Genomic DNA, 17,296 nt, shown 5'->3' on the forward strand with positions numbered 1-17,296 from the left:
TCTTAACAGAAGTTTAACCAACTCCATCATTCACTTTAAATAATAAGTCGGAAGGGATTATTTCCGGTACTTGAAGAAATTTAACTATTAAGTAAACCAGGACCAGGATGGTGGACCATAAATTAAAAGATGGCGGTAAAATTATAAACATTTTCATCTTCTTTAACTGAATAAAATAAATCAAATGTTTCCAAACAGAAGTACTTCCATAGTGCCAGATAAATGAGCTATATTTGGCCCCAAGTCAATTAATAACACAACGTAATTGCTGAAAACTTTGCTAAATGGGCCAAAACAGCAATCGTCCTTCGTAAATGGGCCTAAACAATTGGTGTAAGTAAACTTAAGGGCATAATTACAGTGTTTAATGCAACGAAAAAAATCATGCAATGAAAAAGTAGCACTTGAATTTCTAGAAAGGAGAACAATTTATGGGCTTCTCATTCAAAGCAATAAAAATGTCTCGTAATGTTCAATTAGGAATTGTGTTTGCTCAGCAGTTTGCTTTACATTTTGCAAAATCAGGAAGAGATTTCCACATGTACAGTGAAGATACAGGAATAAAACCTCAAATAGAAGAAAATAATTCAGTTAAAGGCTTTTGGCGGCAGAAATAACATTAGTAACATCTCAGCGAGCCAATTGAAACATTGAAATGCAGGAGTTAACCTTTCAATACGTAAACAATAGAGGCGTAATCAAGAAAATAGGGTGGAAGGAAGTAAACAGAATGATTGTTTAAAAATTAATGCCCACAAATCTTATTTTCCAACTAATATTTGAGTATTAGAAATAAGAGTTAATCACAAAATGGCAAAAAGGTGCAACAGAGATCAAAATCTTACCATGCGCATGACTAGGTCAAGGATGTAGATAAATATAGAACGCTACCTTCGATAGGGAAAAAAATCTCAAGCTTCGATTCATAATTAAAGCAGCCCAGATTTGCAGATACGAGACACAAGTTGCTGATACGAGAGCTGAAGCGCTGAAGCCTTCCCCTTAGCTTAAAGCGTGAGGATGTGCAATCATTCAAAATTTCGGTCATAATGGGATCCACGGCGGAAGATTAATGCATTACCCCAGAACTTTAACGCGGACGGGGCGTGGAAAATTTGGAGAGTCATTAAGACACTAAGCGCACCCTTAATGACTAAATTTAGAACGGCTCTGAGGGGTAAATGTTTCCAAAGGGGATGGGCATGCGCCAAATATTATCTTTCAACTTCCTTCCGAGACGTTTACGTTATTTTTTTTAAATATTGTTTCGGTTACAGCCTCACAGACTAGCTCGGACACTAAAAAACGATTCAGCGCAAATGCTTGGTTCCAGTTTCGAGTACAACGATTTTTCTCAAAAATATTTATTTTTAAATGATAGTGAACACATCAAATACAGCAAAAACATCCAGTGAACTAATAATAGGTAAGGTGGCGTGACTACGCCTTAGATTGAACGTGTCACTGTAAAGCTTATTTCAGCAGGCTGCCAAAAATATATTTACAGTATAATAGTGTTTTACGTTTCTCAATGCTAAAATATGCCCGTAGAATTTTTTTTCATATTGATCAGTGAACTCTTAAATAGCATTGTATAATTTGTGAAGCTCAATATTTATAAATATGGTTGATTGAATGCAAACAAGTTTTATTTTTTTATTTTTACTAACACGATATTTCTGCAGTTGTTAGAAATATATAACCGTTTCAAGTGGCATTAAATTAAATTTTCTCCTTTCATGTAGAAAATTTTGGAGTTATATTTTCTTTATTACCCTAATAACACATCTGGCATGAATTAAATTCAGCAAAGATGTAGTGAAAGTCATGGATGACACCGGATCTAGCCTAAACTAAAACGAGAACCAAGGTGTAAAAAAAAATGTCAGAGTCGATATTCAGATATTCAAATAAAAAAAAGATAACTTCACGGAGACTTTAATTTATAAAATTAGTTACTTTTATTGCGCATGTAAGCTAAGGTCATTAATTCGATAACTTAACAATCAACCCGAACCCCTAACATGATTTTCTGGTCAAATGGCTGGATAGGACTTATGTATCAGCGTTTATATTATTTATTGTCCTGATTAAAACATCCAGAATTAAAGCGAACATCGGATGTAAATCTGAATAAATGTAATTCTGTATGAGGGTTATATGAAATTGATAAAATGCACAGGTAGATTTTTTAAAGTGTATTCACTAATTCGGTGGACGGAAAAGAAATAGCAATTCATTTTCAAAATTCAGTAGCACGACAGTAAAGCTAGGAACCAGCAGAAGAAGGGAAACGAGTACAGTGTTTGATGGACGTTACCAGCCTCGGGAGACGATCAACTGACAAGTAATAGTATGTATCTATACTGGTGGATGCAAATATATATTTACTACCTGGGTAACTCTGTTCTGAGTCTTTCCCAACACCCCCATATCATATTCACCTCCGTTTACTGTTGTAGCCAAAGCCAACAGGGAATTTATAACGAACCAATCGCTACGAAGACTTAGTTCGGTTCTCACGTCCTTCCGCTCCCTAAGGATAAGTTGCAGCCATGGGAAGGGGTAAAGGTATAGGCGGACTTCGTGACAAAGAGACTTCGCTCGCGTCACCTAATTTAGGGATGGCTGAACACGCATGATTTACGGCACATCTCATCGCCAAAGTCGGACCAACTTCTCCTCCGCATCTTACGTGAGCCCCATTTGCATTGAGAAGACAACAGACTAATGCACCTGTTCAGGGTGGATGCAGAAATGAACGTGCTTTGAATTTTTTTCTCCAACAACAACAGTTAAGAAATTGGACCACGTCTTTCATGCGAGAGCACTACACGAAATCATTATATAGATTACCTTCTCATACACCTCATCAGCTTTGCAAGAGCATAATAAAGCAATGGAACGAATAAGGTAGAACGGTATCCAATAAGATGAATAAAATCTGTGGATAAAATACAAGTTCTCGTAAAAGGAAAATCTTGAAGGAATATGGGTCACATAAAAACACTTGCAATGAGAAAAAGGCTCTAAACTACAGGGTATAGAGTGAAGAGATGTTGAAATTTGCCAACTGTTAGCATTACCAATTTAGAGAACAACTTATCATGCCTAAATCCTACATTTAAAAAAGGCGAAAAAGGGTAATGTCATCGATCTTAAAAGAGAAAGAAACATAATTATGGCTCACTATGCCCTCTATTCAATATTCCGGGGGCTGCGTTATTTTTTTAGGTTAATTAGTCTGGTCTTTAGGTTGAGCGAAAAAGGTATCGTATTATAACTATATCTGTAAAATACTTGCTTTCCATGTCAAGTTTAAGAAAATGAAAATGGCACACATTATGAGCAATATTATCCCTCAGGGAGCACCCTCATTTTTAGAGATTTTCAAGAAGTTATTAGCATCTAATAGCGGTGTCAGATGCAAATAATTGATTGGAGACCGCATGTAGCCCACGAATGCCAGCCATAATATTACACCAAAGACCCTTTATACTTTTAAGAAGGTAGAAATTTGTTTTTAACCGTCGAGCGGGCGCGCTGGCGTATAAAGTACGCCGATCTTCGAAAACCAAGGAATTCAACATTGTACGTACGTTTTGGTCTAGAATGGCCTTGTATATTCTTACATTGAACTTTGATTTTCTTTTAAAAAAAAAGGGGGGGGAAATGGTACGTTATCAGATGTAAAGTGTCTATTCCATTCTCCCCTCGACTGCTCCCCTCAACTCGAGGGTGGGCAGAGTATATTCTTTAAAAATAATAATACATATTTGGGGTTTCATATTTTTTTAACTTAGTCCTCCTTTATTTCAAAATAAGCAATACTTGTTAAATTACCAAATTTAATAAAATCGACTAATCAAGAAAAAATACAAAATAATACAATAATTTTCTTTCTCCCGCAAGATATGCCACATCCCGGCCTGCGGACTCTTCTATACTTTTCTTCTGCAGTGTTTCCTTCCTTCCTCTTCAGAGTACTCTTCTCTCTTCTTTCTTCTCACTTCAGGTTTGCTAAATAATGTTAATCAGGAATCTGTGTGGAGATTGTCTATAGTGCGGCTTTTCAAAGTTCGAAGTATTGTAGCTTACTTATTTTTATACCGGCAAGAGGAACCGACACCCTTGGGGTACAAAGTACGCCGCGTGACCTGCCCTGTACCTCGTGCTTTGCTTTTCTTGAATGGCCTCGTGTATTCTCACAATGTCATTTTGACTGTCTGTAGCGTGAGTTTTTAAAGTATTGCAGAAATTTTTTTAGATCGTCAAGAGGAGCCCGACACCCGTGGCGTACAAAGTACGCCGCGCGACCGGTCGTGTACCACGTGTGTATCTTTATATCTGCATCGCATATTAATATATCGCATACAAGCTTGAATTAATTCTTACAAATAAAGATTTTTTTTATCGAGTTCTATCTATATCATAAATGCATATGCATATCGTGGACAAAGTACGCCACGCGCACGGTCATATAAAAATATCAGGGTTCCGTAAAAAAAGTAATAACTATCATGTGGTAAAAGAAAGAATATAGTATTACGTGCAATGCGGTGATTTTCTGCTGATGCCAAAGAAAATAAATCGAAGTATAGGTTCACATTAAAATTGTAAATATCAAACGGATCGACCGATGGAGAAATGAGGTATTCCAAATAAGAGCAGAAAAAACGAGAAGTTGCCTAAAGAAATAGTGAACACCAAAGGGCCACTTAATCGGTTCCATCTTTATAATGATAATCTGACAAAGGAAATCGCCAAAGGACGAAAAGACGGTAAGTAAGGCCAAGGGAGGCTTAGGATGGAATAGGTACATAGGTCAAGTGATTAAGGATACGACATAGGGAAAAAATAAATTGCTAGCTGGTTGGGCAATCGAGTAGAAAGCTTCAGCCATTTACTCCTGATATCGTTGACTGTTGATGAAAAAACTAAACTATTTTCAACTTTTAGCAGATACCCAGATAGGTGTTAGTGTGGGTTTGGTATTTTTTACTATCATGTCACTTATTTGGATACAATTGGCCGATATCTTAAAGAAGAGGTAATCTTATAACTGCAATATCAAAATATCATTATTTTCAAAATTATTTTGGTACATAAATAGTTCTTCTTCTTTCTTACAGTCATAACTTAAAGTAATTACATCACAAGACTTACATAATCAATCAAACCACATAGTTTACAAATATGTCTAAAGCTTTTGTGTCACAGTAACTACGGCGTGAACAAATATAAAAAATTAAGATGGCAAGCACGCAGTATCCCTTAAGTTTCCTCTGGTTTTACAGAACCGAACAAGTTAAAGAAGGACCCTCACGGGAAAAAACCTTCCGACGTTATTGAATCTGTAAGCTTAAAGCAGACGGAAAACTCTACAGTTGGGAAAATAAACAAGATCCTAATTTCACCAGCAGACTTATTTTGGTAAAAAAAGTAAACACATCCACATATTGCCGAGTGGTTTCTCACTGCTAGCCATGATTTTGAGAGAGAGCTCAAGAAACCAATCCAATGTATTATGGCGTTCAATTAGGAACAGAGATTGACTCAATTACGACCAATTGTAGCGGCCCGGAAAAAAAGACGATAAAAATGAAGCTCCGAGTCTCCTCAAAAGTTAGCTCCAGAGAAAGATTTTATTTCGCCGACTGAGGATTCACCACACAAAATGAGATACATTTGGGCAATTTGTTAGCAAAGATTTGATTCGCGGGCATATACCCACTCTAGAAGCGAAAAACCATTGTGAAAAAAATCTGACTACTTTTTCTCCCTCTCACTTTGGGATTTCCTTGGCAGGGACCCATTTCGTCGGAATAAATAAAGCAAACACGTAAAATGGGATGGTAAACAGTCTGGTTCTGATTATATTAAACCCATATTTTCGTAGAGGTCCACGAATTTAAATGTAAGATATTTTTATGGTACTCAGAGCTCGAAACTATTTCTTTCGAGATATGGAAAAATATCTAAAATAAATACACTGAGTGGAATAATGAAAGTTGATTTGCAATTTTCCACAAAAATAAATTTAATCCGACCCGAGTTTCGATGTTACTACATCATTTTCAAGGTACAAACGGTGGTTTCTATACTCTAAATAAAAGTATTACAAATTTAAATAGACAATAAACTGTCAGAATTAAAAAGAATATAATTTAATTAAACATAAATGGTAAGTATTAGAACGAACGCTTTTGCTGAAAAGACCTCCCACACGGAAAACAAAGGTCGTAAAGCTTACACCAAGGAAGAAAATCATTCTCATTACGCTAATAAGTCAACCGAGCACTACAATTAGACAAATAATATGCTTTCATCCAAAAAAAAAACGTTGCATACGCTACAGAAGAATAGACGAAAACCTGACTTGAGACGATGAAATTACCACTCAATAAGCAATATTGCACCATAATCCAGTGTTGGAAAACATCTAACAAGGTAATAAAATAAAGCTGCTTTGAAATAAATGATAGTGACCAATGCACGATGCATCCGAAAAAAGGATGGCCCCTGTGCGCCGCAGAGAGTGGGATACTAGCCAGGCTCTGTTCCATCCATTCCCATGCAATTGACGGAATCATAAAGACAGACTTGCGTCTACAAGGGGATCCAGAGCCACCAAGTCCAGTCACTCGAAAACAAACAGGGTAATTGGATGTGGATGGAAAGTAACACGGCGTAATTAGTAAGATGAAAAGTACATTTCGAGAAACTACGGGGCACAATTAAACACTTAAGTTTATGTTAGTATTCTATTCATTAATTATCGGACACTTAAATAAATGGAAAGCAAAATTATAGATTGCCACATAAAAAGGCAAAAAGGTCATTATATTTTTAAATACAATTAAATCCAATTTTTAAGAATTTCACCTAACTGTATTTTTTATTATATTGATAACATCACCAAACAAATAAGGATGGTTGTTTAATTCTGTCTACATGATTTCACATGCCGAAATCGAATTCATCTTGAAAGATATTTCCCACCATACTTTTTCAAGGTAATGTGCATTATATGGGTACAGGACTTTATATCCAGGTTTTCGGTTTAGTGGATACCGTGGGTAAATTTACAGTTTTAAAATGAACAACATCACTCCCAACAAATTTTCTGAATTTAATTCCCTCCATCATATTCCAATGCCTTGAATATTCTAACTGTTCTCATTTGTCTATATTCCATAACAACCCAGTAATACAATGTTAAGTTATAAATTAGAGAGCTACACTGTGCTACCACGATCGATGCAGAGAATTACTGAGAATAAAATATGACATGACACTCTTACTGAACTAGTCAAAAAAGGGTGGAAACTATAATACTTATTTTCCGACTACTTTTGTCTAATACATATGTCATTTTTGAGCTTAATTAATTAATTTTACGAAAACATTGCATGCCACGGTAAAATTAATCTACATTCCGAAATTTTGTATTCATTTTACTCATTTGTTTACTTAAGTTTATTCCGTACCTCAGGAGCCCCTGTTACAGCTTGTAGAGCATAATTTATTACGATAACCAATTTCTATGTATAAATTAAATACGACGACATCGCAGAAAATGCATAAAAGTTCCATTGGAAATTGAAAGCCATTTTCGGGACTTTATATTTGATTTTTTCTGGATATCATTCTATATACTGTATCGATCATGAAATATTTGTAAGAAAATCGTATTCTCATCCAGTTCTGAGCTGTTCTGAAAATTTCAGCGCTCTAGCTAATCAGAAAGTGGTCGAAATGAGTTACCATATTTTTTACGGAACGACAAACAAACAAGAAAGTGATTATAAAAAAACGTGTTGAAAAATATCAAAACTCAACTGCACATAATTTTTGGCAATATAATATTTTTTCATCAATCACCGGTTTTTCAAAAGCCATTCGGCCTTTCTCGAATAATTTCCATAAACTAAATAACATTCAATTTTGCAATAGCCGTAAATTATCCTACATTTCTTGATTTTTGCCACTCTCCTTTAAGGGGGTGAACGAAAATTATTTGAAGATGAGATCATGTTAAACAGTATAGTTATTCCCAACAATAATGCAATGATAAGCGCAGAGAATATTCGCTACGCCTGCCAGCGCATAATTACGGATGAAACCACGGTCGGAGGCCTAGCAACCGTAGGCAAGAAACTATTTATTAATTCAATGTTTTTAATCGACTAAAAACCTTTACATTTGTTCATGATGGCCTTTTCTTCATCAAACAATATTCAGAGCTTTGAATAGCTACAATAATAACTGTGGTATAATGAGCAAGGATAACAATTACATGTGGTTTTCCATTTAAATATTTTACTGCATATCTTAAGGATATCCTGACCAAACCGGAAATTTTCTACACTGCGAACGAACACCGGCTGTTGATCAATATTGCTCCGGTGAAGATAGCATGGGAAATTGTATTGGTGAGTACACTTTTCTGGCAATTATGAAGATCATGTTTTACACAAATTTTTAGTTTCGATCTTTTTAGCACTTGCCACACGATAAAAAAAGATTTTTTAAATTATCAAACTGGTGTGATAGGGAGTATTTTTGTTAAATATACTTAAACTTTGATGTAAATTTTTACGCACTTGATTTATTTTACCAAACGCTCTTGATATATTTCGTCAATCATTCTGATATTTCATAATTTGGTCAATTGAACGAAAGAGTTTGGTAAAAATAACTGAATTAATTCACTACGATTCTGAGATTGGTAACTTTCATCGAAGTTATGATTAATTTTACGAACGTGATTGCATTTTTGGTAAAAATTATCAAACTCTACATTGTTATGCAAATTTGGTTTGATAGAATTTACTCAGCGTTTCGTAATCTATCTAACGGTCTGTCGTTCCTCTTTTGTTTATACCAATACACATTTGCAGTTGAAAGATTCTTAAACAAGCCTTACCTAAAAGATAGGTTGGTAGAAATGATTTTGCTTTCATTATTTGTGATGGCGATAACGTTTTAATTTTGTTTATGTTCATTTTTCTGTTGGTTCCTGCTTTAAATCGCAATGTTATCCGTAAGCTGGTGCATCAAAGACGATGATTGAATATCGTATTATAATGGATATTAAAGCTGTAAGGAAATGTTTGTGTATTTCGACACATTAAAAATTTAATTAGAGGTATTCCTGAGGTATAATCATTCGCGATCATGTTTAATAACCTGTGATAAAAGTCGTTATACTAGACCCAAAAGTCGTTATACTAGACCCATGCTAAGGATATCACCCAGCAGGTTAAAGTCATCTCTATATCGATGTAAAAAGCCTGTAAATAAAGTTTTCTTGCGCATCTGCACTAGATGTGGAGTAACTACGTAATGCAATTGTGTGCATCAAACATTCCTCTTAATCTTGCAAAGGGAGCTGTATTCACACCTTATTCACATTTCAAAACAAAGGTTGATTATTTACATTAATAATAATATATAACAGCTTTTGAGTGCGCACTTTTTTAGCAACCTAATGCTGGTGTATTATTTTTCCACTTTTTGTTTGTATTACTTTTGCAGAAACACGTTAAACTTCTAATTTTATGATTTTCAATCAGAATAGTGTTTTCTGGGTTGAAAATCTTTCACATGTGCACGCTAAGTCCGTTTAATTATCCTTTCGATTTTTATGGTTTTTATCGAACTGCTGTGGCCATTTCGGCAACAATTACCAAACCAGTTTGATAAAATTTATCAAACTGAATTGGTAATTATTTCTGAATTTTTCAATGTGCCATATGAACGGAAAATTTTGATAAATTTCATCAGAATTCGGTAGTTCTAACTAAACTTTTTTTCCTTGTGAAAGACCTTATCCTCATTTTCACTATCAAAGTTTGTTTTTAATCTTAAGTGTACACGAGAACAAGGAACAAACTGAAATTTGGCCATGATATTCGATTCCTTTTACATTTTAAAATCTATTATTCTCTCAAATCTCCAATTTTTTTAGATTGTGAATTTTTAATCTAAGTTTTTGCATAATCTTTTAACATTCCTATAACTGTAAAAGGCATAATTTTAGCTTATAATCTTTCCTCTAGGATGTAGTTCTCGCAAGACTGACAACAGAGTAAAAGATAATTCCAAAGACTTCTCTGGCAATAAAAATGTCTCGCAATCGAAACCAAAAGCTTCCGAAATGTCGCTTAAAGGTAATTATATTTTAGGCAAAAAGCCTTGTCCATTCCTTTCCTGAAGTTACATTCATTCGAAAAAAGCAACCACGAAATGAAATACTACGTATTTATAATATAGACATGTTTATCTCCACCTCTAAAACGATTCCATAACTTATAACCATAATTAACTTTTATAAATGTTTGCATGATATTTAATTGTTAGAATTAAAATGCTATTAACATTATTGCACATTTTTACAGGACCACCAACCCTTCATACTGATCTTGAACAAACGCCACTCGTGCATTCATCTAATTTATCGGAGGAACACATGACAAGTAAGTGAAACTATGAAAGTTGAGCACGAAGTTCATCAATCTTGAATGGGATTAAATTATTTTTTTTAATTCCAAGCAACCCTAAAAAAGAGACTGGCTAACCGATCCACAATTAGAGGTTCCAAAATGATAAGGCTCACCTCGATGTCACCAGTCCAACATCCAAATCAGATTGTAATACTGGTACCACCATGTTTGTTCGGGTTCATAATTCGGTGAGTGCAAAGCAAACAACATTAAACCCTCCAATAGGTTGTCGGTGATGATTTTTCGGCTAGGAATAGCAGAGCAGGATGCAAAAATAAAATGACTCCTTCACCCCATCCACTTTCAACCTCCTTCCCTTCATGAGCCTAAAATATGAAGCCTAAGTCTTAAAAACCAATATTTTGCATTTCAGAGAGATTCGTTATCCGCCTATTGGGTTCATACCATTTCAAGGATTGCATGGTAAGAAAGAGCCCACTATAGTTCCAAATCATGTGTAAAGTTTTAGAATTACGGAGCGGAGAAATATATCAGTTAATCTTATATTCTGCTTGTAGGGCAACTATTCCAAAGAGGTCTCGTGCCGATCGACTGGGAAACATCGATGGTCGTGAGAATCATGAATGAAGACACAAATGCATCCATAGACTTACAAGTTGTGGGAGTAAGTACATAATTAAATCAAACGTTTCGATTGGAAAAATCCCAAAGTCATGCATAATTCAACGACTTTCGAAATCGAGGGAATTGAAATATGAAAATGCAAGTTGTATTAAACTTATCTTTTAAAAATTGCACAATTTTCCATTCAATTTAGTAGCGCATGACGCGTTTGGTTGCCTGTCACAATATTGTACGCGACTTGCTCAGATAATACAGCGGAAAATTGTGCGTTTTCATATTCGAACAATATCTATAATTTCATCATATCGCGCTGAAAATACAAAAAGTCGTATCATAACCGGCAAGAACAACCATTGGCTGAAGATAATTCATATTGAACATATTTATTCCACACCAATAACAATGGGGAACAATTTTTAATACATTTTCTGTTGACTTCAATTTTAAGCTGCTTCATGCTACTATACTAGTACTCTAATGGTGCTCACAAAAACATGTACAGGGAAAATGACTAGACTACATCATATTTTTTATTACTTATTTCCTGGATTTTCTACGCTTTAGTACTACGCAAACGAATTATTATGCGACCAAGTAGAATACACGGCAATTCGAACACAGTTATCTTTTATAGCTTTGGGATGAACCACACTATCGAAAAATACGCAGAGAAAAGAATCGAACATGCTTCTGGTTCCTTCCAACACTTAACCTTACCAATTAAATTCGCGGGTTAAGTAAAATTCACTCAAGGAAAAATCTTAATAATGTCAGCAACAATTCTAACTAAAAATGAAATAATAAAAAAATCAAACATACGTTCAATCTACAAGCCAACTGCAGACTCATCAATAATCAGTGTCGGTAAAACTATCTGGGATCAAATTACAATTATTTCCTACAAAAATTAATGAATTACGAGCAAAAATTACTGATTTTTAAAATTAATCAGTAATATTCGATTATAATTACAACTTGTACGATTTTCTACTATAGAGACCACCTGAAAACTGAATATTGAAATAAAAATGTGGAATAATTGAGTCATACTAATTGCTAGCTGGACTTTCAACTGCGATACATACAATTATACTTAATTGGTGTAACAACAAAAGGGGTTTCATATTATGTACTCATCATAAGTTAGTAGTAACCTAGTATATTACAAAGGCTAAACCTAAACAAGCAAATTATGGTACCCAGGGAGTCGAAGTCAATTGTAGGCAGCAGATCAGTGAATTCAGTAAAGTAATCGTCGATTAAGAAAAATTTCGTGTTTTCCCGGCGAATAGACTTAGTGAGAGTTCTCGGGATGGCCACCGGGTCAGGAACTGCATAATTGCCGATGTTTCGATGCCCGACTCTGCCATCGTCCTCAGGGCTGTGAGTGCAATCCAATTACTATCCCGTCACACATAGCCCTCGAAAAGTCGGCAGTTGTGCAGTTCCTGACCCCGTGGCGATCCCGAGAACTCTTCACTAATTGTCGATTACGTACAAGTAACGATTCTTCTTTCATCTAAAGGAGTAAATTATAAGTAAAAATTACATATCGCAAAAAATAATCGTTACAAGTTAATATTACTGCAAAAGTAATCGTTACTATTAATTCAATTACTTTGAATCGATTTAACGTATCAATACTGGGTCACTCGCATCAGAGGAGTGGAAAAATAATTTTTAAATCTACGGGATCACACTAGATGGAGACTATGTTGATGTTTTCATTATAGAAACAAGTTGCTGCTAATTGGGTTTCTTTAATATGTATGTTAATATTATGTAGCAATGCTCTCTTTAATATATTATTCTTAATAACGATTATATTTATTAATGTAGGGTGTTCCAAAAAGGACCTTACAACTTTGAAAAATCAAATGCAAACGTTTTCTCCAATGAATGACATGCGGTCGATTTTGTAGGGCTGTTGACAAAACTTTGTCTCACTTCCTCGACGACTTATTCAGATGCGCATGGACGACTTGATGATTTCTTCTTTTTTACCGAGCACCCCGTTTATACAAAAACATTTATACCACTCATTAAATGTAGGAGTACTAAGAGGATCTTTAGCGTACTTAGTACGAAAATTACCCTTAACTTTTGTCGCCGACTTCGATTCTTCAAACCAAAATACACAGCTAGCACTTTCGGGTTCTGTGAGGGCAGCCATATTTAACGTAACCCACTACCGCTCGTTGCCGCGTGATTCTGCACGAGGGAACTACGCGAGTCAAATTTTGATGTGATTTCCTTTATAACGAAACTAAAATCAGCACTGTATCTTTTTTGAAAATTTATATTCATTTTTAAAGTTGTAAAGTCCCTTTTTTAAACACTCTTTGTATATGTAACATTTAAATGATTTGATAAAAATGCGTATAATGATAAACTGTCAACAGGGTCTACGTACTTTGGTATTACGGGCACGGCAAGCTTTACCTGACCCTGCGGAAGAATCATATCCCAATGGCTAATGTGAGGTACAGTGAGAGCTACAACAAATATAATCCGACAACCACAATGAACGAGATATCCACAGTCTCACTCCGTAAGTCGGAAGAGTATATCCCGATACATGAAGGAATAAGGAAGGAATAATGCAAACCGAATCCCGACAACTAACTACACGCTTGCAGTCACTGAAGATGCTTGATGTACTCATTGAAAACTTGACGTAATGTATGACTACTTATAACAGCCCCTCGTTGATAGCAAGAATGATTCACTTTCGTTATGATCCATGATTCCTGCTATCCTTTGTACTTGAGGATATTAAGGAAGCATGCATCATGCCATTCTTCTATTAACTTAACCTAATCTATTATTGTAAAGATGATTCATGGCACATTCTAATATAATCATATTCTATAGGAAGCTCAATTGTAATTGATGATTTGTAGTTTCTAAAAAGGATTGAAAAAATAAGAATCGCGTCGATTTTATTGCCTTACCTGGTTTTTCTTCCACAATTAGTGGTAACATTTCTATCTACAGCCAACGTATTTATCCTTAACAGCGCTAATGGTCTCAGCAGTCTGTCTCATCTCTAAAGGTGTAAATGATTAACGCAGCGTCTTATCATACTGGAAATGACAAACTTCTCCCGGTAAAATTGATTTTTGAACAAAAACATTTATAATCCGAAATTACGGAGCTTCGGATATCGGAAAAATGTTTCATTCAATATCGAGTCATTCGCAAACAAATTCTAGGCCATATATGAAAAAGGATCTTTGATACCCAAATTCTACATTATACACATTTTATGGAAAAAAAGAACTAATCGGTGAGAATCTCTTGCAATTTTCACTTCTAATCCTTAATATAGAATTTGTCCGAAAGTTGAAGCTGATACCTAAAAGTTGTAGTCATACAGGCGCTAGTTCGTGTGGCCCAGACAATTCCCTTGGATTCCGGCTCAAATAATTTCTGTAATCGAATAAACAAGTTTAGCAGGGATATTTTTCTTTAAAAGGAGCCCAAAATAAGAACTTTTGTTGCATAAAAAAGCGGCAGCCTTACTCCTGGGAAATATTATGCTTATTTTGGTAGGTTAACAATTTCTAAATAATAAAATCCTAATAAGAATAGGCAGCGAGTATCAAATGATGTTCTCAACTTTGTTACGAGGTAACCATTGTGGCAAACAGAGCCATTTGATTTAGGTTGCTGGATTTCAGAGAAGTGCTCAATTTGGATAAAAGTTTAAACAGGTAATTATTATATATGTTTCACTTAATGATTTATGACATTTGCGTTCACTTGCTACACAGCCAAAAACAGCATGAGTCGGCATTTTGGTAGCTTTGGGACGTCGTATCTCCAGAAATGCGGGGAGAAATAAAATATTGCTCAATGATAACAAATTTTTCTACTCCAATGAGAAAAAAAATAAGATCATCTATTGTCTAAGCAATTTTGGTTATTTAGCGCACAAATCACCAAAGAATTCGAATTAGAAAAATTAACGCCTGGAGGAAAGGTAGCTTTTAGATGCATGTGTGTCTGGAAATGTGATATTTTTTAACTATTTGAAAAGTTAGATCTATCGTATTTATAAGATATTCCATCTAGGATATTGATAATTTTAAAAATTGAGTGAGAAATTTGTGAATTCTATAAAATCATGAAAAAATAATTTTCACAATAAATAAAATTTAATATGTTAATATAAGTATATAATATTTAGACAACTACCCTAGTGGAATAACAATAAAAATTAAATTATTCATCAACTAAAACAAAAGATTCTTGGTGCCTTATTAAGAGGAGTCTTTAACCATTTAACCATTTAACTTTTTTTAACCATTTGGTAGACTTATAGATTGTTCTATAGTGTGCACTAGCCTCAGCAGCATACTACAAAGCCTATGCTCATCTTGTTTTGAGAGAGGCGAACAGTAACTCGCTTGGTCAAACGAGCATAACCAGAGACCAATTCGACACTGTCCCTTCGCAATCGTCCCAAGAGGACTTTAGGAACGGAGTTGCGAAGCATGGCGATGGAATTCCATCGGGATCATTCGTCACACCCGCAGTGAGCGGATCAGTCGCGTGCATCGTAATTCCGAAGGACGTCACGTCAACTAGTAGGTTGTTAGTGCGCTCACGAATCACGAAAGTCATCACAGCAACATCACCGAAGCTTCAACATGTCGAACGACTCCCGAAATTGCTCATCCGGTAAAAATGATGTGCTGGTTGCTTATTCAATTGCAATCCCTAACCACCTAACCAGGAAAAACCTAAGTGATCGTATCATATCCAGCTACACCGTATTGTTTATTTAAATGTTAGCGTATTATCATGAGGTTTTCTATGCGTAAACTCTTGTCTACATTTGCCTCTATCTCAATTTTTTTTAAATTTAGTAAGGTATTTTCTAAGATGTGGATATTATATATTCTTGAGAAGGCCATTTCTTCTTCGTGACTCCAATTTTATCACTATTAATTACGTCTTAGAGTACAGGTCTGGGAATGAAATGCAAAAATTTTTGCCGACTTTTCGATGTTTTCTTATATATTTTCCTGGGCTTATTTGCACTTTGTTTACCGTTTGTATATTTTTGCATTTCATTCCTTAACCCATCTACTCCAAGACGTTATTAATTAATATTCTTGGGAAACAGATATTGGCAAGAACTGACTATATATAACTCCACTCCTTTACTCCTTTTTGCTGTCGAATTGTCACAAATTTGTTGCCAAAGTTTACAAAAAAAATAATTCCCTTAATATTTTATTATTGAAACCAGTCGATATGAGCCGATTGATGGATAGAATTGGGTGCTAAACTGAAATACAATATTGACCTCTACTGTCTTTAAATTATATACAAGTATCATAAAAGCAAAGAGTGGATGTCATTGTATAGATTATTTAAACTTTCTTTCATCAAAAAGAAGCTAAGCCTGAAGATTTATCATTTGTATCAAAGTCACTCATAGAAATTGAACATGTTAAGAATCTGACATGGTAGAGGACAGAGGAGTCTGGGGACAGTTTGTTGGCTAGGCCAAAAAACGACTTGTATTTGAAAGACCACAGAAGTGAGTGTGGGAACAAAAAGTACAAAGATATAAAGCGTATCTGCTATAGATATGTTGGGGAAAAAAGTGAAAAGCCATTTGTTTAGTAATGAGAAATGCTTGTCGATGATGAATTCTCCCTTTCCCTTAATTTTCAATTCAAATTGTAAATTTCAGTTGGAAGATGGAAAATTAAGAGGAATTCTATGACGGCTATATTTCCACACAGTCGGCCATTACGATACTTCCACTTCACAAACGCTCAACAATAGCCCACCGTTCATCTATAAGCAGTAACTAGCCCAAGTAGTACTAGATGAGTGTATGATTTGATTCGGTGGGCGATTGTTGGGCGTTTGTGCAGTGGATGTATCGGTTAGTGGTGGACTGTGAGGGCTCTACTTCTTGATTACATTGAAGAATCTGCACAAACACTAATTAATGCACCATGTGTTATCTTATCGATAGTGATAGGGAAGCGAAGAATGAAGCCAGGTTCCACCATATTTCCCACCACATCTAATAAAATATTAAGGTATGTATTCAATAACTATTGATATTATATTATTTTAACATGCGATTCCTTCCAGCGGCTACAAGCAACGCCCTGCATAACCATGGAGTTATTTATAATAGTGAAAAAAATCATAGAATGAGAAAAATCGACGTG

The 17,296-nt window shown here is 35.0% G+C and overlaps 2 protein-coding genes across 6 annotated transcripts in view; one reads left to right on the plus strand and one right to left on the minus strand.

Moving 5' to 3' along the window:
* LOC124163718 (calcitonin gene-related peptide type 1 receptor-like) overlaps nucleotides 1-17,296 on the minus strand; it is a 510,985-nt gene that overhangs the window by 451,347 nt on the left and 42,342 nt on the right. The gene's annotated exons all lie outside the window — the stretch shown is intronic.
* LOC124163719 lies at nucleotides 8,177-14,023 on the plus strand. The gene is made up of 7 exons (XM_046540793.1): nucleotides 8,177-8,435; nucleotides 10,065-10,175; nucleotides 10,404-10,481; nucleotides 10,558-10,696; nucleotides 10,882-10,931; nucleotides 11,027-11,133; nucleotides 13,496-14,023. The coding sequence occupies exons 1-7, from the start codon at nucleotides 8,420-8,422 to the stop codon at nucleotides 13,568-13,570; spliced, it is 576 nt and encodes a 191-aa protein (XP_046396749.1). The 5' UTR covers nucleotides 8,177-8,419; the 3' UTR covers nucleotides 13,571-14,023.

This window comes from Ischnura elegans, chromosome 8 (genome assembly GCF_921293095.1).
Source record: "Ischnura elegans chromosome 8, ioIscEleg1.1, whole genome shotgun sequence".
NCBI lineage: Eukaryota > Metazoa > Arthropoda > Insecta > Odonata > Coenagrionidae > Ischnura > Ischnura elegans.